Consider the following 25,059-nt stretch of genomic DNA (forward strand, 5'->3'; position numbering starts at 1 on the left):
TGAGCCACGAGATGAGTAAGATGGGACAGCTCAGGTTGAGCGGTTTGGAGAGAAAGTTCGAGAGGCAAGGTTGAGATGGTTGGGACCATCTTAACTAAAACTAAACTTAAAACTAAATCTGAAAAACAGTTAGTTAACTAAAAAATTGGAAAACAAAAACTAACTAAACTCACATGAAATTACAGAGGAAATCTGCTTAGTTAGTAATTGTTAGTTTAGTTTAAACATTTTTTCTAATGACAACTTGCCTGATGAGGCATTGATGGAGGTGTTTACTGAGACTTTGGATATCTACAAGAAGCTGTCAGCAGTTAATGGACTCTATATTGTTGTTTATTATGAAATATTCTCTATGTGGTTCTTAGTTTGTTTAGTCTTTACTTTTTCATCTTATATTTCCTTATTATTTTGAACCTTTGTTTCTTAGTTGAATTTGCTGTTAGTATGAGAGCTTATTAGTTCCTTTCATCACTTTGTCCCCATTTCAGGTTTATTACCGTCTGTGTTTACAGTCTGTCTACAGAGTCTCCATTTGGGTCATCTCATTCAACAGTTTACGACTATAATCAGTATGAATTGAATGCTCCAATTATGTTTTTAAATAAACCTTTTAAGTGGCAGTGCAGTGCCGTTGTAAAGTAAGAAATGCCACAATTATTTGTGCTGTTTATGCTCTAGGTAGCCCTTAACACACTTTTAATGCAATCAGCCAAAATTATAATATTTCCAAAGCCTTAAATACACCAAAACCTTTCCTATAGCCAAACCATTGTTTTTATTTGTGTTCTGTAAAGTCTCTTTATAGTCACAATGGAGATAATAACACTAGCGCCCAGAGTATAAACACCCCAAAATACAAGTATTTAAAGGAAAATGCAATACATTTGCAAGTAGAGCAAATAATTTGTGAACATTTATTTTCTCTAACCTTCATCTGTTCTGTACTGTGCTCTACTGTATAAACTGTTTCTGTGTGAGTACATTACAGTATCACAGAGACAGCTTTTGCTATGTTTTTTTTTTTAAAAAACCTATAAAACTGTATGTGTTATGAACATTCATAAAGAAACGTTAATCATACAATGTCCTCATTTCTCTGTTAAAGTAAAACACAAAGAGCCAAAAGAACCTGATAGTGTGGTTTATTATAGGAGATGGCGGTGGTTGACAAATTAAAGGAAAAACACCCATCCTTTGACCCTCTACAGTTGAGGGATCCGGTGTCTCTTTTTCGTAAAGTTGCTGTGAGTGATTAATTAGTCTTTGCTTAAACATTTTTCTCCAAAAGGGAGTGACCTCTTTATCAATGAAAACTCCCCCATCTACAGTGCACTAGTCACTGAATGGTTTTATGACTCTGAAGATTACATACTGGTAAGTCATAAACCATGGCCTTGAGATTCACCAGTTTTCAATCAAATTTAGCATCATTTGGGCTGACATGTTCTCCACCTCCATCATGAAAACACCAGATCAAGGATCAGCTATTGGAAAAGTTGTGCTTTTTCCTTCAGTATGTCACCTGTTTTAGATCTTAAATACTTGCTACTCTTATACCCTGTTGTTCACCTAAACACCGTTCTAATTTTTCAGGTGCCATATGTCCTCTGGAAGAGCTGTGCGATGTAGCCCATCGTTACGGAGCGCTGACATTTGTTGATGAGGTTCATGCCGTGGGCCTGTACGGAGCCCACGGAGCTGGAGTGGGCGAGAGAGACAACATTATGCACAAGATTGACATTGTTTCTGGAACCTTAGGTGAGTTATCCACTTCTCTCACACCAGCAGTTTTGTCCTTTCATCTTGAGGATAAGCTCAGGGGCGATCGTGGCTCAAGAGTTGGGTGTTCGTCTTGTAATCGGGAGGTTGCCGGTTCGAGCCCCAGCTCAGACAGTCTCGGTCATTGTGTCCTTGGGCAAGACACTTCACCTACTGCCTACTGGTGATGGCCAGAGGGGCTGATGGTGCGATATGGCAGCCTTGCCTCTGTCAGTCTGCCCCAGGGCAGCTGTGGCTACAACTGTAGCTTTCATTCACCAGTGTGTGAGAGTGAATGAATAGTGGTATTGTAAAGAGCCAAAAGAACCTGATAGTGTGGTTTATTATAGGAGATGGCATTGCTTTCTATATTGGTAGAAAATTGCAGTGTGACTTGAACATGACATCATGTCATCTGATAATTTAGGCTCATCATCTGCGGCATCTTCGTGCACTCTTTGTTGTGGTGTAATAGATCTCATATTCACAAGCTGTGGAACATGAAGATATTGAGATTGTTACCACAAACTTGTTCTCACCATTATTTTAAGTGGCAGCGCGTGCCACAACACAGCGTGTGCCGATAGGAACCCTATCAGTGTCTTTGCACCTCCCACAAACACAAACAACACCCTTTTGTGGCCCCCCCAAAGCTGAGATCCGCAGACACCTCTGATGGGTGGGAACTGAGCTGATTGCATAATGCGCCTCAACATCTGACCAGTAACTTGTTGACACTTACTGACCCTCTGCCTATTTGCTGTTTGGAAGTTCGTCCTCAGTGCAGGTCAACAGGTGAGTTTTCTTCATTATTAACCCTGCTCTGATCAATTATAGTCATTGTTTTTATTTTATTTTTGTTGTAATTGTATATGCTTGATTTAAATATTCTTAACTGAGATAAAAACATCTGGTGTGGATACTCCATCATTAATTAATAAATGAGGATGTATTCATTTTTTGTTGGTTAGCTGCCTTCTTCTTCTTGTTGCTTTGTGCGTCAGTATTTAAATGTATTTAAAGTAATTAACCAAACAATCATAAGGTGAAAAAATAATTTGACCTACTTTTGTGGTTTAAATGGAAGTAGCAGTTAAAGATAACATCAGACTTCAAGAGAAAACCCAGACTTCACAACAACTGCTTCCCACACTATTTCTGCTGACTACAAAAATAATGTGGGAAATCATAGAACCTGTTCCGGTAGCCAACTAAACTACACATACAGGTGCTCACCAGCAAATTACAATATACATCAGTACATTTGTGTGGTAGAGTGTGCTTTAGTGAGTATTTTTCCTGAGTCTGAAAAACTTTTCGGACTCAGGAAATAATGGCCATTAACCAAAAAGAAACGTCTGTTTTATCGGATTATTTGAAAGCTTCCATGGTAATCAGACTCAGCTGATGATGCAAGTAAGTAGCTCTTACGTGCCTGCAGAGTTAAGATAAGCGGCTGCTCCATGCCGCACCCAGGAGGAGGCACCTACTGCTTTCTAAGCTGAGCCATTACCAGTCAAGTTGCCATTACCAGTTAACATCATTTTGCATTTTTGCATTTTTTGCATTTTTGCATGTTAAGCTAAGGCATGAGCTTTAGATCATTTGTGAAGGGAGTTAGGGAATTACCATATAGTGTATTTGACTAAAACAGGCTATTTTTACCTAAAGTAATTAAATAAATAAATCTGGGTTGTATCACAGAGACTCTATGCTATGTAATTTATAATCTTCACCCACGTAAGGCAAAATCTTCTGTCCCATCTTCTGTCTTAACCCAGAGTAAGAACAGCTTCAGTATCATGGCTGCCTTCCTCCATCACTGCCCCTTCCTCAAGTTGGCTCCAAAGCCGGCTTTAAGGAGAACCGGAGCCGCCTTGCTGTCTCTTGCGAATCACTGCCCCCTCATCGCTCGTCAGATCACCGTGAGCGGCCCGGGCTCTCTGGAAGCCAAGCTGAACGTCTCGGCCCCCAAACCCCAGGATCAACAGCTTCCCACAGCTGAACAAAGGAGGCTCTTTGCTCAAACTGCTACTCAGGTGGCTGTGTCCGTATCAAAGGGATGCCCTTTTGTCAGCTCCCAGATTGGAATGGTCCGAGCCAGCCCTGAAGTACAGGAGGATGTTCAAGAAAGTGGTAGGAATTAAGTACCTGCAGCGATGCTGTCATCAGAGTAGCAGAATTTGAGCTTTAATAGAAGAAAATCTGACGAATTACAAAAATAGGGGACAAAATATTTATAAATTTGACACAATCACACTCCTCTCTGACAGGTTTGATGGCTTCTCTGAAAGGTGTAAAGGATTCTGCGTGCCCAACTTCAGCTCAACCCAACAGTGTTACCCACCTCCTCAAAGACAACATGGGTATGTTATACAAATAAAAGGGCTTTACCCCTCCAGGCATTTCATTGTAATATTCTGTGGTAAATATTCAGCAATAAAAAGCTGTCTATTGGATGCTGTAGAGTAACTGAAGCCCAGTCAAAACTATTCTTTCCACAGCTGGCCCCAGCTATGACTATGATCAGTTCTTCATGGAGAAGATTGCTGTGAAAAAGAAGGACCACACATACAGAGTCTTCAAGACAGTGAACAGGAGTGCTGAGGTCTTCCCGTTTGCTGAGGATTACTCCATTTCTGGGCGGGAAGGCTCCCAGGTGTCCGTCTGGTGCAGCAATGACTATCTAGGAATGAGTCGGCACCCACGGGTCTTCAGCGCCATCAGGTAACAGGACCCAGCAAATATCATATTACTTTTCAGCGGCTCAAAATTTTAATCTATGCACTACTTGGTTTTGGACCACATATTTGCAGATACTGTTTGGATTTGAGTAATTAATTATCCTTATGGCGATACAAAGCTGTAGACTGGCTTGGGTAATCTTATGTTTAAATTGCATCATTCTTGCAAGAAGTGAAACCAAATAAACTCAAAGGACTCGAGAATTTGACGGAAAAACATAAGCATACTGGGCACAGTGTAGAAGATATGCGATTCACTTCAGTTTAATGCAGTTTTATTTATCTATTTTAAGGTATGGTTATAGAGAGAAAACCCCAACAATCAGAAGGCTCCCTTTGAGCAAGCATTTGGCAACAGTGGGAAAGAAAAACTCCATTTTAACAGGAAGAAACTGCCAGCAGAATCAGACTCCGAGATTTCCATTTGCAATGACTGGTAAATGGTGAGGGGCAGAAGACCGGCTGTAGAAGAGAGACAGAGATTAATAATAACTAAAGACTGAATGCAAAGTGGTGTGTAAACACACAGAGAGTGTGATCCACCCCGGACTATAAACTTTATCAAAAAGGAACATTTCAACCCTACTCTTAAAAACAGAGAGTGTGTCTGTCTCGCAAGTCGAAACAGGGAGCTGGTTTCATTGTTTTGTATCTGGGCTTGATGTTGTACCTTTTTGTTGTGGATGTCCACAGAGATGCTCTGGACAAGCATGGTGCAGGAGCTGGTGGGACGAGGAACATTTCAGGCACCAGCAACTTCCATGTGTCTCTGGAGAAGGAGCTTGCCGAGCTACACCAGAAAGATGCAGCGTTGGTCTTCTCCTCCTGCTTTGTGGCAAATGACTCCACCCTCTTCACTCTGGCTAAGATGCTGCCAGGTAAATAATTACCTCAACATTAAAATCAATGTTAACTATTTATTAGTTATTTAGCAGTTAGCAGTTGTTTTTTATTTGTTTAATGATCTATTCACTGTTTTGTACAGGGTGCGAGATCTACTCCGATGCTGGGAACCACGCATCCATGATTCAGGGCATCAGGAACAGCGGAGCCAAGCGTTTCATCTTCCGCCACAATGACAGTCGACACCTGGAGGAACTGCTCCAACGCTCAGACCCTACAACACCAAAAATAGTGGCGTTTGAGACTGTGCACTCAATGGACGGTGAGAACCACGAAGTCAAACGTTTGAAAAAGCACTTTTGGAAACAAGACTCTTATTTTTCCATTATCTCTTTCTCTCAAGCTGCTTCAGGGGGTCATCAGCTGGAATTATAATACCTTGAAGGAGTTCCCTTCTAAGCAGATGTTGGATGCACCTCCTTTAAAAAGTTCAACAATTATCACCAGTATAAGTTTAAAATGATATTTGATAAAGAGTATTGTATTGTTCTCAGCTCAGTTTTTTCAGCATATTACACCAGTGACAGCTCCATAAAGCACGAGCTGATCATACTTTTAAAAGCAAAAACTGATATTAATCATGTTTTTTAAATTCTTTTATGTGTTCTTTTATGATTTAAATATTTGTTTCCAAAATCTGTGAGAATAACTCACCACATACTTCTTAATCACACATTTTGGATGCGGTGGTTGACAAATTAAAGGAAAAACACCCATCCTTTGACCCTCTACAGTTGAGGGATCCGGTGTCTCTTTTTCGTAAAGTTGCTGTGAGTGATTAATTAGTCTTTGCTTAAACATTTTTCTCCAAAAGGGAGTGACCTCTTTATCAATGAAAACTCCCCCGTCTACAGTGCACTAGTCACTGAATGGTTTTATGACTCTGAAGATTACATACTGGTAAGTCATAAACCATGGCCTTGAGATTCACCAGTTTTCAATCAAATTTAGCATCATTTGGGCTGACATGTTCTCCACCTCCATCATGAAAACACCAGATCAAGGATCAGCTATTGGAAAAGTTGTGCTTTTTCCTTCAGTATGTCACCTGTTTTAGATCTTAAATACTTGCTACTCTTATACCCTGTTGTTCACCTAAACACCGTTCTAATTTTTCAGGTGCCATATGTCCTCTGGAAGAGCTGTGCGATGTAGCCCATCGTTACGGAGCGCTGACATTTGTTGATGAGGTTCATGCCGTGGGCCTGTACGGAGCCCACGGAGCTGGAGTGGGCGAGAGAGACAACATTATGCACAAGATTGACATTGTTTCTGGAACCTTAGGTGAGTTATCCACTTCTCTCACACCAGCAGTTTTGTCCAGCTGTGGCTACAACTGTAGCTTTCATTCACCAGTGTATGAATGTGAGAGTGAATGAATAGTGGTATTGTAAAGTGCTTTGAGGGGTCCCGAAAAGCACTATATAAATGCAATCCATTATTATTATTAAGCGGGACAAGGTAAACAGCTTCAAACTCTCACAGGCTCTGCTACTGGCCCAACTCCCATTTACAGCCTCTGCTGCAGTAACTGTCACTGTCGCATTGCCAACAAAGGAGCAATAACTTTTAACAGGCATGATACTGCGCCCCTGTTGGTTCAATAAGGTCAGGAGAGAAGTGAGCTCTCATCACAGGAAGCAGAGGTTTTATCAGCTGAGCGTCAGTTCTACTCCCTCTCTGGCTGTTCTGATAAAACTGTCCACAGGCAGACTGCGTGGTGTCAAACTTGATGCAAGGCTTTTGGTAGAAATCCTTGTGAATTAATCCTGGATTACAACATCAGACTTTTTCAAAGTCTGGTTACAACAGTTCACATGACAGTAAATGAAAAAAATAATGATGAAACTTAACTAAGAAACTGATACAAATTGACTTGGGAGTGTTTTAGCTGGTGTGTTAGAAATATTAAAATTCATTTGATTCAGACTTAATACATTTTGTGTAAATTTTTTATGCATTCTGCTTTTTTCAATGTTTATATATTTATGTCACAATAATCATATTTTTACAATAAAAATGTAAATAACTTAAAAAAAATTTACACCTGTGAAATGTATTAATGTAGAAATAATAAAGTTATACAAAATGGCAATGTAAGAAAAAAAAAAGTATGTCATTTTTATTTACACTTAATAAATGCTCTCCCCACCACTTTACATAGAATCTGTCATTTGTTACTATTTCAGGTAAAGCCTTTGGCTGTGTGGGAGGCTACATCGCCAGCAGCGCTGCCCTGGTGGACACAGTGCGCTCCTACGCAGCCGGCTTTATCTTCACAACGGCCCTTCCCCCGATGGTCCTGGCCGGAGCGCTGGAGTCTGTGCGGGTCTTGAAGAGTGAAGAGGGGCAGGCACTCCGCAGAGCCCACCAGAGGAATGTCAAACACATGAGGCAGCTGCTCATGGATAAAGGCCTACCGGTGGTCAACTGCCCCAGCCACATCATCCCCATTCGGGTAAAAAGATTTAGCACAGCTAAATGGACACTGGATTACAGCCACCGCTATTTCAGTATCACTTGTTAGTTAAACCTGATTTTCCTTATTATATATATTATAATACTTATTCATTTTATAAACCTAGAAAGTACAACGTAGGTCAGATGAAGTCGGGAGGGTAACACAGACTTAGTTATAGTCTTTAATCGTGATTAAATTGCACAAATAAGTAAACAATTAAGTAAACTGAGTCTTAAAATTGTATAATAGGCTTGAACAACTGCATACCAGTTTATTTAATTAGTTTAGAATTTTTTATTATTTTTAACAGATTGAAATTTTGAGTAGAACTAACCAATTAAGCAGCCCATAATTATTCCAGAGATCTAATCTAGACTCTACAGGCTGAGTAAAACGATTCATCCATGTATGCACTACCTAACTGTGCAGAATAAAAGTTTCTCCTAAATGACACGTGCCATCTTTTATGATTTATTTTCCAGGTGGGCAACGCTGAGCTGAACACCAAGGTGTGTGACATCCTTCTGGAGAGGCACAACATCTACGTACAGGCCATCAACTACCCCACAGTGCCTCGTGGTGAGGAGCTGCTGAGACTGGCTCCATCTCCTCATCACAACCCCAAAATGATGGAGTACTTTGTGGGTGAGTGTGAGGCCACTTGCTGTAATTAGGTCAGAGGTGTTCTGCTAAATATCTGGCAAAATATGGGGATAATGGTCAGTGCAAATGTTTTCCCACAAGACATTGTGGCTCTCTTGACATTGACCTGCTCCCCTAAATGACCGTGCTCTATGGGGAGCTTAAAAAATGGCACGTGCTAGAATAATCAGACCAGAACTTTTAAACATTTTAAAAGAAAATAAATATCAACATTTAACTGTTTATTCTTACAAACACTTTTATCATTCACAGGGAAACTGGTGGATGTTTGGCAGGAAGCAGGTCTTCTGCTCAATGGCCCGGCGACCGCTTCCTGCACCTTCTGTGACCGCCCACTGCACTTTGACCTCATGAGTGAGTGGGAGAAGTCCTACTTTGGCAATATGGAACCACAATACATTACTGTGTATGCATAATACCACAGTGAATGTTTCATCTCAGCTACATGAGCAGTATATGCATAAATCTAATGCTATATACATCATACAATGCAAAAAGTCGTAGTAGAGGCACAGTGAAAACTACTTGTGTTTTGACATTATGTTTAATTATTCTCCAATGGCAGCAGTGTGAACTAAATTTCAGTATTTATAATCACATGTACTTCTGAGTGCTAAATTGTGTTTGCCACCATGGATATGATTAAAGATTTGTCTTCATTTGAAAAGCATAAAACCTGCACACTTGGCACTTTCTTATATCACTTATCTAGGTGTGACAGCATTGAACGCTGAATGATTTTGCTTATACATTATGATAGCATAGTTATTGTTTTTTGTGATTATCATATTAATTACATTGCTAATGTTTTATGTCATAAGTGTTTGTGGTGTTAAATATTAATTCACTTACTCCTCTTATAATAAATATTTTTGCTTTGATGTAATCGTAAAGACACTGATGTTAATCCTGTAAGTTTAAACTGAACTTTGAGGGAATAATATGAACAGTAGCAATGGGTGCTCTGGAAGCACCAAACATCCCATGAAATTTAGGAAGCTGAGCATAACAAAATGATTGGGATTAGGTTTTTCTTTTCTTTGTTTCTAATTTTGAGGTAGGACATTGACCTGATTGGAACTTTTGCGGCTCCACTGGAGATTCTGTGTCCAGTTCACAGTCAACACTAGTTCACGTTGCAAGGATTGGCCACTTCTCGTTTGACTTTTGCCCTCAGTCTGCGGAGCTCTGTGTTCTCACTGTCCAAAAGGAGGCCACATTCAATCAAGGTCCAAGCCTTACTGAGATGTTGCTCCCCATAATGCTGCAGCGCCCCCCGCAGGAAGCACTCAGCCAGAGGCAGTTTTCCTAGCCCAGCCTCCACACACTTGATGGCCTGTTCTCTGTTGAGCTCCAGGGCCCGGATGAAGTCCTCCAGAGCTGGCCCTTCTTTGGAGCAGAGCACCAGGCTGCGACCTCGCAAGCACAAATCCTCCACCCGGACTTGAGGGTGGTCTGAACAGCTGTAGTCAGGTCCATCGTGTTTCTGTATAACTCTGTCCAGATCAGATATAGCCCGCTCATGTAAGCCCAGCTGTGCCAGGCACACAGCCCGCTGGTGAAGATACTCCATTCTCTGACTGCCCCCTGATTGTACTGCCACAGTCAGGAGGGTGAGCGCCTGCTTCCACTGACCACATGATGACACACTGTTGGCCTCCTGAGCTGCTTCCTGTCCCAGTGTACATGTAGTTTAGAGTAGATATGTATCAGATTCACATTATTGACTTTGCCATCTAATTTAGGCATCTAAGATAGTCATTGTGAGATGGTGGACCCGCCACATGTTTGTACTGTATTTTACCATAAATGAAAATACATACATAGAATATATACATACAACTATAACACCCATTGGTTCAATAGAGAGAAATAACATGGGGTTTTTGTAATATCATGGAAATATCCTGACATAAACATTTTTTTTTTTGATGAAAAATAACGCTGACAAAGCCAGAACAAACAACTTTGGCAGATCTGCTCATCTGGTACTAAATCTGGGTTTCCTGTACACTTACCTGTGCCATGCATTTCCGCTGATTAAATGGGATGAGAGCCAGCAAGAAGTCAAAATAGGATGAATCCTTCTCAGCCAGTTTGCTGAGCCTGCGAGCTGCGCTGCAGTACTTCTTCTGCCAGGCATCCACCACACCCACCCGAGCCTGGGCCACTGCATCTCTTGGCTCCTGGCCAAATATCTGGCACAGATGCACACCTGCTGATTTGACCTCACCTGGAGCAGGTGGACCATAACAGAAGTATGGATTACTGAGAACAGGGGATGACAGGTGCAATAGTGCTTTTTGTCAAATTGGAAACGTCACACAGCCTAAGCCATAAGCTGCTAGGCAGATGATTTCCAATCCTAGCAAGGATCCGGCTCAGAAAATTTCCCCCACAATCTCACCTTTTGCCAAAAGGATGTCCACATAGAGCAGATGCCATCTGGGGTTTCTACAGTCAGCCCTCATCAAAGCTCCACCAATTATGAAAGCCTCTCTAAGCTGCTCTTCATGGCAGGGAACACCATGAGTGGCCACAATATCTGACAGATTGGTACGACAGAACTGATGCAGCCAATCACAGACCAGCTTCTGTGCCCTGTCCTTGAGTGAAAGAATGTCTTTGGTCACTATGTCAGCATTTATCTGAAGTGCTGCCAGGATATCATGAGTACATTCCTAGAGGGAGAACAGAGTTCAAATGTTATACTTTATTTCAACATGCAGTCCAACATGCATATCATACTTTTCATAATTTTTCTAGACCATGTTAATAAGTGTTAGCATAAGACTGGTATATTTATAAAGATCACAATTCTGTGGCACCCCTTTTTCAAACAGATTTCCCCAGAAAGCCACAAGGTGTCGCTTTATGTTTAGGGGAAAACTCAAATTAGGTTAAAGGCTCAATGATACGAAGAGAGAAAGTAGCCTTGGAAACCTTGGCATTAATTTTTATTCTTAATTCAACATTAGGGTCCCTGTGGGGCATTTCACCGAAAGTGATTTTATTATTACAATATTATAAAACTGAAGCAATTTCTCTAAACACAGACTGATAAATTAACACTTTAATATCAAGGAGGCAAGGTGTAAGAGTAATATGATATACGCTCTCCAGGCTACACCAAAAGGGCTTTAAACTAGCTACCACTGTTACATTTAGTCAGGTCCTGGGTTCATTTTCTGCAATTACTGAAAATAAATACTGAAAATGTCTTTTAAGAGACATTTCTCAGGTCCACCAGAAGAAAAAAAACATATGTGGTGAGGCTTTATCCCATTATATAATTGTACAGGGAGTGCAGAATTATTACGCAAATGAGTATTTTGTCCACATCATCCTCTTCATGCATGTTGTCTTACTCCAAGCTGTATAGGCTCGAAAGCCTACTACCAATTAAGCATATTAGGTGATGTGCATCTCTGTAATGAGAAGGGGTGTGGTCTAATGACATCAACACCCTATATCAGGTGTGCATAATTATTAGGCAACGTCCTTTCCTTTGGCAAAATGGGTCAAAAGAAGGACTTGACAGGCGCAGAAAAGTCAAAAATACTGAGATATCTTGCAGAGGGATGCAGCAGTCTCAAAATTGCAAAGCTTCTGAAGCGTGATCATCGAAATGTCTGTGAAGGTTCTCAGTCATCCAGGTCATCGTAGTCAAAGGAGCTTGCAAAGAAAAGCGTCTGGACTTCATCATCGAACATTCAAGCGTTTCATTCAAAATAGTCAACAGGGTCGCAAGAAGCGTGTGGAAAAACCAAGGCGCAAAATAACTGCCCATGAACTGAGAAAAGTCAAGCGTGCAGCTGCCAAGATGCCACTTGCCACCAGTTTGGCCATATTTCAGAGCTGCAACATCACTGGAGTGCCCAAAAGCACAAGGTGTGCAATACTCAGAGACATGGCCAAGGTAAGAAAGGCTGAAAGACGACCACCACTGAACAAGACACACAAGCTGAAACGTCAAGACTGGGCCAAGAAATATCTCAAGACTGGTTTTTCTAAGCTTTTATGGACTGATGAAATGAGAGTGAGTCTTGATGGGCCAGATGGATGGGCCCGTGGCTGGATTGGTAAAGGGCAGAGAGCTCCAGTCCAACTCAGATGCCAGCAAGGTGGAGGTGGAGTACTGGTTTGGGCTGGTATCATCAAAGATGAGCTTGTGGGGCCCTTTCGGGTTGAGGATGGAGTCAAGCTCAACTCCCAGTCCTACTGCCAGTTTCTGGAAGACACCTTCTTCAAGCAGTGGTACAGGAAGAAGTCTGCATCCTTCAAGAAAAACATGATTTTCATGCAGGACAATGCTCCATCACACGCGTCCAAGTACTCCACAGCGTGGCTGGCAAGAAAGGGTATAAAAGAAGAAAAACTAATGACATGGCCTCCTTGTTCACCTGATCTGAACCCCATTGAGAACCTGTGGTCCATCATCAAATGTGAGATTTACAAGGAGGGAAAACAGTACACCTCTCTGAACAGTGTCTGGGAGGCTGTGGTTGCTGCTGCACGCAATGTTGATGGTGAACAGATCAAAACACTGACAGAATCCATGGATGGCAGGCTTTTGAGTGTCCTTGCAAAGAAAGGTGGCTATATTGGTCGCTGATTTGTTTTTGTTTTGTTTTTGAATGTCAGAAATGTATATTTGTGAATGTGGAGATGTTATATTGGTTTCACTGGTAAAAATAAATAATTGAAATGGGTATTGTAGAATAAGGAGGGGATGTTTTTCTCATTATCATTTAATATTTTAATGTGCCATTATTAGTTCATTAGAAGTATATAACCAGCTTTGCATTAAGCATAAATTGAAGTTTTTGATCTTACATTATTCTTTGCATTACAGTGATGGTGATAACTTTAGTTTGATCTTTTCTTACAGGTACCAGAATAATAACATGATTTTCCATTGCAGATGTAACCATGATCATTCCATACACATTGCAGTTTGTTGCTCATTCTAGAGTTGTGCTCAAGGTAATTAAAGGTTAAAAGCTACAGCCAGTGCGAGTCTGGCTGATCTATGGAGGGCAAAGGCTTTGAGCTTGGAAGGCCGCACGCGCTTACACAGCACTTATAAGATGTCATTCTTGGTGATTTTGTGCTTAGTCATGTTTTAATATGTTTTAAGTAGAAGTAGCTGATCCAGCAATATTCATTTAATATTATATACTTGATTTAGAGCAATACACACTGATGGTCTTAATAAATGAAAGAGTCCTTGTAGCTGCCATGTTGTGTCTCAGCAGGGTACAGATGGTTCCAGGAGAAGGGGGGCAGTTAGCGTCTGCCCTCGGGAAGGAGACAATGTTATTCTTTGTGTTAAATAAAATTGTCAACATTGATTGTATTACACCTGTCACTACGCATGAGGGGGCGTTCTAATACCCTGATTTCATAAAACTATGGAGATGTGTTTTTTGAGATGAGATCTGAGACTGTCTGCATACAGTGTCCATCTCCCACGTGTGTGATCATTAAATCATCGTTTGACTCAACCCGACCGGACCAGTGTTGTTATTGTGGGTTTTTCCTCTGGTGTCCATCCCCAATATTTTTGAACCATAACATTTTGGGGGCTCGTCCGGGATTTGAACCCGGGACCTCTCGCACTTCCACCCCAATACCACAGGACGAGCCCCCAAAATGTTATGGTTCAAAAATATTGAATTAGGCAGACTAACAGAAGGAGAGGAGCTTGCGATTGGCGATTTTCGCGCCATTTCTGCGCGGTGTATGCTCGGTGGTGGGCTAGCAGATGTAGAGGCTATAGCTCGCACAACTCGCCATGCAAATGATTTGCCTTATCATGAAGTGCAATGTGCTTTGTCTGACGCAGTCCGTGAAAAGTACCCAACCCCTAATACAGGAGCCATACCTAAAATAATTTGGGACCCCCAAAACACACCTAGAGAGTTTTTAGAAAAAGCCAGAGATCAGTGGTTGTTAGAAACAGGTACCCATCCGGGTAGAGAAGGTGAGCATCGGGCGTGGTTTCGCTCAGCGGTGCTGGCAGGGCTGCCAAACCAGGTCACAGAAGATCTACAGAAAAACCCAGATTTTGCCGTAGCAGATTCGGTGCAGTGGGAAAGACACGTCTCACATCGTTTGCAGCTGGAGCAGGACAGGGCGAACAAGCAGAAAAAAAAGCAGGGACAGAGGAGGCCTATTTTTAAGAGTTCAAAAGGCAAGGGAAAATTGGGACAGTGTAAAACTGTGACCAAAGCAGAAAAAGCTGCGGGCACTCATTATAATTTGCCTTTAGTGGCTGGTGCAAAAAATGAACCAGTGTACCGCGCATACAAAGTAAGAGATTTGGAGGCATTGGTTAAACAGCTTCCACCTATAACTGGGGGCGGAGCAAGGTGGTTGCGTGAAGTTGGGCGCCACAATCACATGTTCAGCAGATGGATTATCTGTGACTCTGCCAGGGGGCCAGCATTTTCCGTGCCTGGGAACAAGTTCAAAGACTCAATACCTGCTTCAAGACTGTGAAAGAGCAAAACTCAATATCTACTGGGGGAGACTAGTGAAAGAGGATGTTCTGAGGCAATTTCAGCTGTGGAGACCCTGGATAATGAGCTTGGCAGTTTACTCCCCTCCGCGCGACCCTTACCACGTTACCCTGTTTTATGATAAAGAGAATGACGACACCTATCGTGAATGATTTCAATCTGATCTTGAAGGTCAGACGTGGAATGTGCAAACACATGACATCTACATCGGACCAGAAGGTGTAGCCGCGGCTGTGAAATTAACTGATGAACAACTGCCTTGGTACAATGTGGAAGAAAATTCAACCCCTCACATTACATTGGCGGTCCACCAAGGTCATGGTGCAGGTGATCTAGGTCCAATGGTCAGGCGAGCACTGGACGACACAGGGTGGCAAAGAACCCAAATTCCTAACTTATCTTATGCTCCAAATTGTAAATCCCAGTTTATTGATTTCACTGATATGATTGATTCCGGGCCGGGCGGTGTAAGATATTTGCTAGTGTGTGTTGACGCTTTGACCGGCTGGCCAGAGGCCTGGGCTACAAAAAAGGAGGATGCTAAGACTGTCATTAAGTGTTTAATCAATCATTACATTCCCCGTCATGGGTTCCCGAAAAGAATTAGATCAGATAATGGAACCCATTTTAAAAATCAAGATTTGGAAAAAGTAGAAAAAATGTTGGGCGTCCAGCATAAATTTGGAACGGTCTATCATCCTCAGTCTCAGGGGAAAGTAGAAAGAATGAACCTAAATTTGAAAAACAAATTGGCAAAAATCTGCGCGCAAACAGGGCTAAATTGGGTCGCAGCCCTGCCGGTTGCGTTGATGACCATAAGATGTTCTGTTAATCAATCCACAGGTTTTACACCATACGAGCTGCAAACCGGGAGACAGTTTCCGGCACCTGGGACGGTGGGCTCGGGTGAACGGGACAAAAAGGGGAACCGGTCCCACGCAGACTACTGGAACGAGCTAAAGGCGCTAGTGTCCAGTTTCACGAAACAGGCGACTTGTAAAGGGCCCACAGGAGAAGGAGAGGTCCCAGACGCGAAAACAGTGTGGCTGAGAGTCATCAAACGAAAGTGGAAGGAGCCCCGCTGGACTGGTCCATATGAGGTATCGGCTCGGACGGCGACAGCAGTCCAACTGAAGGGGAAAGGCGACACCTGGTATCACTGGACGCAGTGCGCAGCTGCGCACGAGGGCTTGGTGGGGAAGGATCAATCTCAACCCGACGCAGGTGAAATTGAGCGGCACAATAATCCCTCACACCTGTGCAACGGACCGACCGGTAGTCTACCCGGAAGGTCGAAGAAAGAAGAGCAGCCAAGGAGGAGATCGCCGCGCCAACGAAAAGGAGCGGTACCACACTGAACACCTAAAACAAGAGAGAGGCTCTGATAAAGGGCTTTGAACTTTTTACTACACCATAACATTCACATACCACCATGCCATCACAACAATTAGACACTGGTGATGAAAGAAGAGTCTCAAAAGCCATCACAATGTTTAAAATTATTATGAGTTTGATGTTAACTATGTTGCTAATCATGGCTATTTGTTTTTTGATTTGTTTGTTGCAGACCGACCCGGGAAACCAGTCTGAGCACGGAGGCCATGCCAGTCCGGCGTTGTTTGATACACCAAGTACATCACGCGTGGTCCATAGTGATTTAAGGTTGCGGGCAAGAGTGAAGCGCGAGGTCTCTGGTAAAAAGGATGAGTGTCTCAGCACATATGGTGGTTTAGAATTAGATTATGTTATTGGCTCCACAACTTCCTTTACGTTTGATCTGTGTGATGTTGTTAATTGCAGGGACGTCGGCAGTGCTTGGAGGGGATACAATGTGTGGGTCTGTTGGGATTATTCAGTGAGTACGCACTATGAGAGGGGAAATCGTCCGTATGACAGCTGGTGCCGTAATTGGGACCAGGTAAGGGGTTACACTGGGCAAAATTGGGAACCGTTAGAATCAGGATCAGAAAACGGGCTTAAACTACAGAGGGATTTTAGCCCCTCTGGAAACGCGTTAACTTTATCATTGGGGAATTGGCATCGCAAACAATCTATGTATTTAAGTTTGGGGGTGGTAAATGAATTCCCCCACCTGGATCGACTCCATTGGAGTGCCCAGGGGGGTTCCAAATGAATTTAAACTTGTTGACCAAATAGCAGCCGGGTTTGAAAATATTCCAATAATTTCTGCTTTCTTTCCAGTGACTCCAAACAAGAATGTAGATAGGATTAATTATGTTCATTACAATGTACTGAGGCTCTCTAACCTGACCAGAGACGGATTGGAGGGGCTAGCGGAGCAGGTGGGTCCGACCTCGTTAATGGGAGTGCAGAATAGAATGGCCCTTGACATGTTGTTAGCGGAAAAGGGGGGCATGTGTGCTATGTTTGCCGACCAGTGTTGCACCTTTATTCCAAACAATACTGCTCCAGATGGGTCGGTAACCAAGGCTCTGGAGGGCCTAAAGAGCCTTTCTGAAACTATGCATGATCACTCCGGTGTTGGTAATCCGTTAGAAGGCTGGCTGACCTCAGTGTTCGGACGGTGGAAGGGGGTCATCGCTTCGGTCATGTTTTCTTTGTCTGTTGTGGTGGGTATTATGGTTATTTGTTGTTGTCTCATCCCTTGTGCCAGAAGAATGTTCAAAAGTATGTCTGTGAGGGCAGTGGACCCTGGAGTCATTACTCCAATGTCCATGATGCCAATGATGCATGTGGAACTGAATGTGTAGGCCAAGGAGGGACACAACTGTTTGTGACCTCTGGATTCTCCAGAGGTCAACAGAGGGAATTGTAGAATAAGGAGGGGATGTTTTTCTCATTATCATTTAATATTTTAATATGCCATTATTAGTTCATTAGAAGTATATAACCAGCTTTGCATTAAGCATAAATTGTTTTTTGGTAAGTTGCCTAATAATTATGCACAGTAATAGTCACCTGCACACACAGATATCCCCCTAAAATAGCTAAAACTAAAAACAAATTAAAAACTACTTCCAAAAACATTCAGCTTTGATATTAATGAGTTTTTTGGGTTCATTGAGAACATGGTTGTTGTTCAATAATAAAATTATTCCTCAAAAATACAACTTGCCTAATAATTCTGCACTCCCTGTATGTTTTAAAGCTATGATTGTTGCTTAAATTATTCGAATGCTTAAATTCCTGTTATCAGGAAAGCCCAGAGGAGAACATTTTATTTAATAATTGTACAATAATTTAGTTTGACTTAATAGTAAGGAATCTCAGGTTGTTTTACGCTACAGCTGTTTCACAAGCAACATATCACTCAAGCACTTAGCTATAACCACCTGAACAAAAAGGGCAATAGTATCGAGTTTCAATGATAGATAAGACTAGAGGAAAAAAAAAAACCTTTTGTTGATTCAGCATGAGATATGTGAAACCTCTTCCACAGAGGGCATGCACGTGTTTCGGATGCTCCTTCAGAATGGCACTGAAGTCAAATATGGCTGTTTTTCGCTGACCCAGCAAAGTGTAGCACCTCGCTCTTTCTAGTAGTGATTCAGCTGCCTCGCCACCTGAGAAAAACAATGAATTGACTGTTTTTATATGTATGTGTAATCTCATTTTAGTGTCAGTTTCAATATTTGTGTAAAATAAATCATAGATTCAAATACACACAGTAGAAGTTGGTTTCAGGTCTTATTTTTAACCACAAAAGATGTGTGGTTAAATAATGCATGGCTAATCTACCTACGGATGAGGACATAATGCTCAGTTCATTCATTTCTCCCAATGATATTTAAAATTTCAGTTAAAATTATTTCTATTTGGACACAATAACAGAATTATTTCAGAAAGAAACAAGAATTACCACAGTCAATATAATTAGCCCCCTTAAAAACTCAAAGCCCAAACCACTGATGTGATATAATGTAGTTTAACATTGTAATGCTCAAGGCTTGTAAAAATGGCAAACAGTATAAAAACTTCAGCAAGGCTTTGAGCTGTCACTTGAAAAACCATCATGCCAAAAACACAAAAATCAGTTTAGCTTGAGAAAAAAAAATCTTGATGTGCATAAAGCAGGAGATGGAGTGGACTGGAGTGATAAGCATCATTAAGAAATTCTAAGAGAGCCACACAATACAGAACAAGCCTGGTAGAGGTAGGAAGCAAACGATTTCAATGACTCTGGAAAAAAAAAACTACTGAGAGAGATATGTAAAGACACTTGTGAATGACTTAGCCAAGTTGGGAAATGTAGTCTCAAAAAAGACAGTCACTGCAGCCCTGCACAGGAATAGACTGCAAGAAAAAAACTCCACCACTGCACAAGAGACACTTTCAAATAAGACTGTAATATACTAAAGACACCCTGCAGAAAGAATATGCTGCCTGTAAACTAGAGCTCTTTGGCCAAAGAGACGCTGCTGTATAACCCAACGAACACTGTACCCAGAGAAAAACACAGCGGTGGGAGTAATATGCTGTGGGGATGCTTCAGTGCGGCTTGAAATAGGAATCTCGTCACAGTGGAAGGAATCACAAACTAAGATGGATTTGTGAAGATTTTAAAAGAACACCTCAACCAATCAGCAGCAAAACTGGGTCTGGGTCATCACTTTGTCTGACATGATAACGACCCAAAATATATGGGACTCCAGGTGAAGAACTAATTCCAGGAGACCAAAGTGAATGTTATTGACTGGCTTGTAAAAAGCCCTGATTTCAGACTTGTTGAAAACTATAATAAACGACTACACACTACACAAAAATGATGCCCAACTAACTGTTAGCATCATGGAGGCTAATAATTTGACTCTGGCAGTTATTGTGAATAATTTCGTTTCTATGTCCAAAGTAAAAGACATCGCAAAAGTTCATCGTAATTTTTTTTTCTCCCATGTCCCTTGCGGGGCTCCGTAAAAATCAACTAATCATCCAAAATAAAAATAGGATGTTTGGAAAAGCTGTGTCAAAAAGTTGTCTCTCTGTTTACCGGCATCTGGAAATACTTTTTAAAAAATGAAATTTTCATTGTGGGCGTAATTATTCTATCCTCATCTGTAATTTGTGTTATGTTCTGCAAGACATTTTAAAGTGAAATCTAAAAAAAAGCTTGGGTTTTGTCAAATATCAACAACTCATCAAACAGATTCTATTCACCAGAGGCCATAATTGCAATGGAGAGATATGCCACAGCCTCTCTGACAGCACATTCCTCGCTTGCTCGGTCCAAAATGCGTTTTGCAGCTGAGTGGGAGTGTCCCTGCAGCAGTGCTCTGTCTTTCTGTTGTGCCACTGCCAACAGGGGGCGCAAGCAGCTGGTATCACCACACAAGATGAGCTTTTTCAGCAGCTACAGGAAAAAATTGACAGACATGAAGAGTAAATCAGGACAGGTGGTTAAAATCATTGTTAACATTTTTTTTAAACTCAAAGCTACACTTTTCAAAACAAAACTGTAGCTACCGCACACTGAAATCAGACATTTGGATGCTTATCAGGTAATTTTAGAAGTGAATTGATCGCTGAAGATTTTTTCACATTTGAGCCCTCATAGCTCCTTATATCATGAATGTAATTACTTTGAAGGTGCATCCAGAAATTATTCAAAGGAAACTAGTTAAATAAACAAAGGTGTTTCCCCAAAACTACTAATAATGAACTACACTCTGCTTTCACTCAGCTTCCTGCTTTATTTATATATGTTTTACAAAATAAGCAAGTGTGAAATTAGGTTTCCTAAACAGGAAACAAAAAATCCTGAATCCATTTAAACATGAAAAATTGGTACCTCAAACTTATATACCTGATTGGTGTCATAAAGAAAGCCTCTGTGCAGCTGCAGCAAAGCAAGGCGAGCCAAGATAGGTGCCCGAGGATTGGTGGGCCCGATGGACAGCAGCAATCGGTAAGCCTCCTCCACCCGACCAAGCTGGTACAAGGCATCTGCTGCCAAGATCTGAGGCCCATCGGCACTGGGCTGGAGCTCCATCAGCAACAGAGCAAGGGAATGGACACCAGCAGGAGTCCTAACGTACAAAGCAGAAAAAAAACACAACGGGACAACAATCACACTGAGAAAACACACAACAAAGACCATACCATGCAATAAAGTAGACTTTTCCTGCTGTGACATGCCAAAATATTTTCTCTGAGAAAGCATTGCTCAGTAAACCATATCTAAAACAAACATACCTTGATCTGTGGTTGTCCCTCTTTGATAGGGTCTGCATATGTTCCTCCTTTTGGTGCTGTTGGGAGTCTTCACCAGAACTGGACTTGGGTTTGTGATCTCTAGACCCTTCAAGCATGAATCGTCCCTGCTCCAGCAGAACAGTAAACAGCAGCCCACGGTAGTTCCAGGGTACCAAGCAGCGCACAGCAAATGCTGTTTCCTGAGCATGCAGCCTGCTGGCTGTCACATAGTCTAAAGCAGTCAGGTAGTTTAAGCCACCCATCATTCGCAGGAGGCCCCTGCCACAAAGTGCTCGCACACAGCTGGATGGGTGGGGGGCATTGTGTTCAATCACAGCCTGAAAGTCTTCTAATGCACCCTTCTGGTCATCAGAGAGCAATCGTGCATATCCGCGAAGGACGTGGACCGTGCTTTGATAGCTCTGCTGACCTTGTGCGGCAGCTAGCTGGCTGCAGATAGAGAGGGCCTCTTTGTGCTCTCCTCTGAGGAGAAGACAATCAGCCAGTCGGACCCGCAACTCTCTGTCTCCCCCACCAGGTTCTAAATGGCACAGGGTCCGTAACTGAGTGATAACAGGGTCCAGAAGTTCAACTCCTTCAGTAGATCGCAGATCTGCCCGGACAAGGACCTGATCTCTGTAATCAGACAGGCCTCTCTCCGCCTGCTGACGGAGATGGTTGCAAGCTGCCACCCCAGTTCCCTGATCTTTGAACAGCTTTTGGAAGTAAATTCGGGCAGTGGCTGGGTGAGTCTCAAATGCTTTCCCCAAATCTGAGCACTCCTCTGCAATCTTTCCACCTGCTGAAAAGCAAGCAGCTGCTCGGCTTGTCAAGAGTCTGGCTGTCCTCTCAGGAGTTTCTTGGAGCAATTTTTCTATAGTACTCTCTGGTATTTTCTGGCCATGAGCATACTGCAAGAGGGAAGAGTATGCCTCTGCACTGTCCATAAACCTGCCCATCAAAAACAAATATGCTGCATTGAGTTCCTGTACTTCTTTGTTACTAGGTGAAATAGACAGCAAAAACTCAATAACAGTAGCAGAAGTTTCTTCTTCAAGCTTGTCATTGTCCTTTGTTCCCACTCTCCACTTGCTGTCAACTACCAGAGTGGGATGTATGAGCATGATTTGTTCTGCAAAGGCCTTCACTATTTTGGGTAAGTATCCCGCTTGTCTGCTCTTCACCAGTGTGACAGTTTCAGACTTGCTATTCCGGTAAGCTTTGAGGTAAATCTTTAGTCCCTTTAACCTGTGAGATTCTGATAACAAGCAGGCGAGGGCTCGAGTTATCTCTAACAAAACATGAGTTGAACCCTCTGGAGGAAGGTTCCGCTTCCCTTCAAGCATAGCAGTGCAACGAGCAAGAATCTCCTCACAGGCATGCGTGTCACTCTGAAGAAGAGACTCCATTTTGTAAATGGTGGCTAACAGATTGTTGGGACTGAGTGTGGAGAGGAAAACAGCAGCAAGACCTTTATTAAGACCCTCTGCAGGCTGATTCTTCACATGACTGTCAAGCCAGCCCTCTAGAGTAGCGATCACCAAATCCAGACCGGACTTATCCAGTTTTCTCATGTGGGACACCGCAGAGGTGGCGTGAGTCCTGAAGGCAGACATGTACAAGGAGGTGGCTCTCTCCAGCTCACCGCTCCGAAGGAACTTGTCTCCTTCCTTACATATCTCTGAAATATTGACTCCAGGTCGAACCAAAGCAGTCATGATTGCTCAAATGGCGGGATTGTTCATGGCTGTTGAAAGCAATTACAACATTGTAGTCTAATGGTTAACGGAGGAAATGAGGATAAAATATATCTGTCACATGTTGAAATGTAAAAAAAGAAAAAGAAGAAGAAGTAATAAAAACAAGCATAAACAAGCACCTTTACTCTTCAACATAGAGTTCATAATTCCATCAATTTCGACAAGATCCCCAACACCATTATTTGAAATACAGCACCAAACCACGACAGAGCCTCCATCATGCTTTACAGAATGCTGTAGAGACTCATTGTTGTACTCTCTAGACCTCTTCTGCACATACTGACAAAGATTTGAACCAAAAGATTTGAAATTTGGATTGATCTTCTGATCTTCAGTCCAGTTCTTGTGTAATTTGCAATATCTCAGCCTTTTCTCCTAGTTTCCCTCGACAGCCTCCCATACACAAAAGCCATTTCTGATCAAGCTTTGATGAATAATATCATATGAACTGAAAAGCCAGATCCATCTCTCAGTTCCTGTGACAAATCTATGGTGGATTCCCCCCTGTTTCTTAATTCTTATCTTCTTTCTTAAGATACTGTTCATCTCCTGTAATTCTTTTTAGACCTGCCACTTCTTCTTTTCTCCTACTACTAGTGCGGACTCCTGAGTTTTTTATTCAGGATATTTCACATAAGTACAGATTATTCAGGATTTTAGGTAAGATATTGTTATACTGAGTTATACTGATTACTCAGTATGGAACATTTATCAACTAATAGATCTTTGAGAATCACAATTGTTGGTGCAAAAATACAATTGTTTTATTTTTGGTATTTTTAAAAATATATTTAACTAAAGAAAAACACATTATGTTTTATGACAGGCTGCTAGTAAAAAAAAAGATAAAATTGCTAATTTTTCTGTTATGTGTAGACACAACACTAGTTCAACTCTTGGGTTAGAAGACTTTTTATGCTTTTTATTGCATTGTTAAGTTGTTCAAAATAACCGAAAAAAAAAATTTATTTATCTGAAAATTATCAGGTACAAAAACTGGAGTGAAAAGGTGTGAAAAAGTAGCCAACATCCAAAAAGAAAAAAACTTTGAAAGACCTTCAGAAAGCCTGGAGAACTATTCCTCAGTAACACTGTAAAAATGAAAAATGAAAAAAAAAGTCTTGTATGAAGGTAAGTATGTTGCTTAAATTTGTTACTTGGATGCCAAATTTAAAGACATAAGGAGTGGCTTGAAACTTTTGCACAGTGTTTTCTATTATTTATAACTATGTATTTGTATTGTTCTGACTTGATATTAGTTTGGTGAAATTTTACGCACACACAAAATAAGATTACCATTGACAAAAGAAGAAAGACTTTATCTACTGCAAAGGGAACTGGTAAAATAAAATCGACTTGACTGGATTTGTACCAGTGGCTTTTATTGAGCCATTGTTAACCTACTTGTTACTGCGGCTTTTTTGACAACAACAGTATACTGAATCCCTCAAGACTTAAAAATGTCTTTAAAATTCTATTTCACGGGTAGCGTCAACTTATTGTCTTGAATTAGACGTCCCGACAAAAGAAAACTGTCCTCCATGTTTGTAATTCAATAGCTATCCAGGTCAACGCTCACAAAACAGAAGCTGCAGCGGAATTTTTTCAAGTGTGTAACAGGTGGCACTGAGACAGCATAATATATATTTATATAATAATAATAAGAAACCACACATACACAAACCACAAAAACCTTTTTGTCTCGACAAACTCCTCCAGGCTGTGTCGCGTCTCTTCTCAGGACGGGACGGTTTACGTCGCCAGCTGTTGTTTTTGAGAATCCGGGTCCGGTTGCCAATAGAAACCATTAACCCTGAAGCCTGCAGCTTCCTTATTGGCGACACTGCGTAAAATTGTTGATAAAAATCTCCTGCTCCTTCACGCTAACTCGGCGTTAGCGCTTAAAGATATGCTGCTGGGAGCACGAAAAACGGTGCGAAAGGGGGAAAATATGTCATTTGGAAATACCTCCAAAGAGCCGTTCATTTTCCTACAGACATTTTAAGAGATTAAAAAAAAAATGCTAAATCCGTCTTTAGTTAGCCTCTAAACTGTGCTGTAGCTGGTGCTCCCGG

The 25,059-nt window shown here is 41.7% G+C and overlaps 2 protein-coding genes across 4 annotated transcripts; one reads left to right on the top strand and one right to left on the bottom strand.

Annotated features, from left to right (window-relative positions):
- Positions 1 to 1,325: 1,325 nt before the first annotated feature.
- On the top strand, positions 1,326 to 9,204 carry LOC146550220 (5-aminolevulinate synthase, erythroid-specific, mitochondrial-like). 3 transcript variants are annotated; one of them, XM_085258469.1, is made up of 11 exons: positions 1,326 to 1,513; positions 1,594 to 1,758; positions 3,540 to 3,894; positions 4,032 to 4,124; positions 4,263 to 4,485; positions 5,196 to 5,380; positions 5,488 to 5,667; positions 6,525 to 6,689; positions 7,595 to 7,863; positions 8,349 to 8,511; positions 8,782 to 9,204. In XM_085258469.1, the coding sequence occupies exons 3-11, from the start codon at positions 3,561 to 3,563 to the stop codon at positions 8,943 to 8,945; spliced, it is 1,776 nt and encodes a 591-aa protein (XP_085114595.1). In that variant the 5' UTR covers positions 1,326 to 1,513; positions 1,594 to 1,758; positions 3,540 to 3,560; the 3' UTR covers positions 8,946 to 9,204. The 3 variants fall into 3 exon arrangements, with proteins under 3 accessions (XP_085114595.1, XP_085114594.1, XP_085114593.1); XM_085258468.1 differs by having other exon boundaries at positions 1,326 to 1,758; XM_085258467.1 differs by lacking the exons at positions 1,326 to 1,513; positions 1,594 to 1,758 and adding an exon at positions 2,410 to 2,553.
- Positions 9,205 to 9,264: 60 nt separating this feature from the next.
- Positions 9,265 to 24,969, bottom strand: ttc34 (tetratricopeptide repeat domain 34). Its single transcript, XM_085258466.1, has 8 exons — positions 24,663 to 24,969; positions 21,225 to 22,971; positions 20,836 to 21,058; positions 20,190 to 20,382; positions 18,432 to 18,598; positions 10,937 to 11,210; positions 10,548 to 10,762; positions 9,265 to 10,201 (listed from the first exon to the last, which is right to left on the bottom strand). Exons 2-8 carry the CDS (start codon positions 22,940 to 22,942, stop codon positions 9,656 to 9,658), a joined length of 3,336 nt encoding a protein of 1,111 aa, XP_085114592.1. The 5' UTR covers positions 22,943 to 22,971; positions 24,663 to 24,969; the 3' UTR covers positions 9,265 to 9,655.
- Positions 24,970 to 25,059: the final 90 nt, after the last annotated feature.

Source organism: Mchenga conophoros, linkage group LG20 (assembly GCF_057382185.1).
Source record: "Mchenga conophoros isolate Kocher_MC1m ecotype Shallow Benthic linkage group LG20, M_conophoros_male_GT1.1, whole genome shotgun sequence".
NCBI lineage: Eukaryota > Metazoa > Chordata > Actinopteri > Cichliformes > Cichlidae > Mchenga > Mchenga conophoros.

Excerpts from the sequence above, each read along its gene's own strand:
- LOC146550220 (XM_085258468.1), top strand. The coding sequence starts at position 3,561 with ATGGCTGCCTTCCTCCATCACTGCCCCTTCCTCAAGTTGGCTCCAAAG. Across the intron at positions 3,895-4,031 it reads GGAGGATGTTCAAGAAAGTG|GTTTGATGGCTTCTCTGAAA; the intron begins GTAGGAATTAAG and ends CCTCTCTGACAG. Across the intron at positions 5,381-5,487 it reads TCTGGCTAAGATGCTGCCAG|GGTGCGAGATCTACTCCGAT; the intron begins GTAAATAATTAC and ends TGTTTTGTACAG.
- ttc34 (XM_085258466.1), bottom strand. The coding sequence starts at position 22,942 with ATGACTGCTTTGGTTCGACCTGGAGTCAATATTTCAGAGATATGTAAG. Across the intron at positions 20,383-20,835 it reads TTCTTTATGACACCAATCAG|CTGCTGAAAAAGCTCATCTT; the intron begins GTATATAAGTTT and ends TTTTTCCTGTAG. Across the intron at positions 10,202-10,547 it reads AGCGGAAATGCATGGCACAG|GAAGCAGCTCAGGAGGCCAA; the intron begins GTAAGTGTACAG and ends ACACTGGGACAG.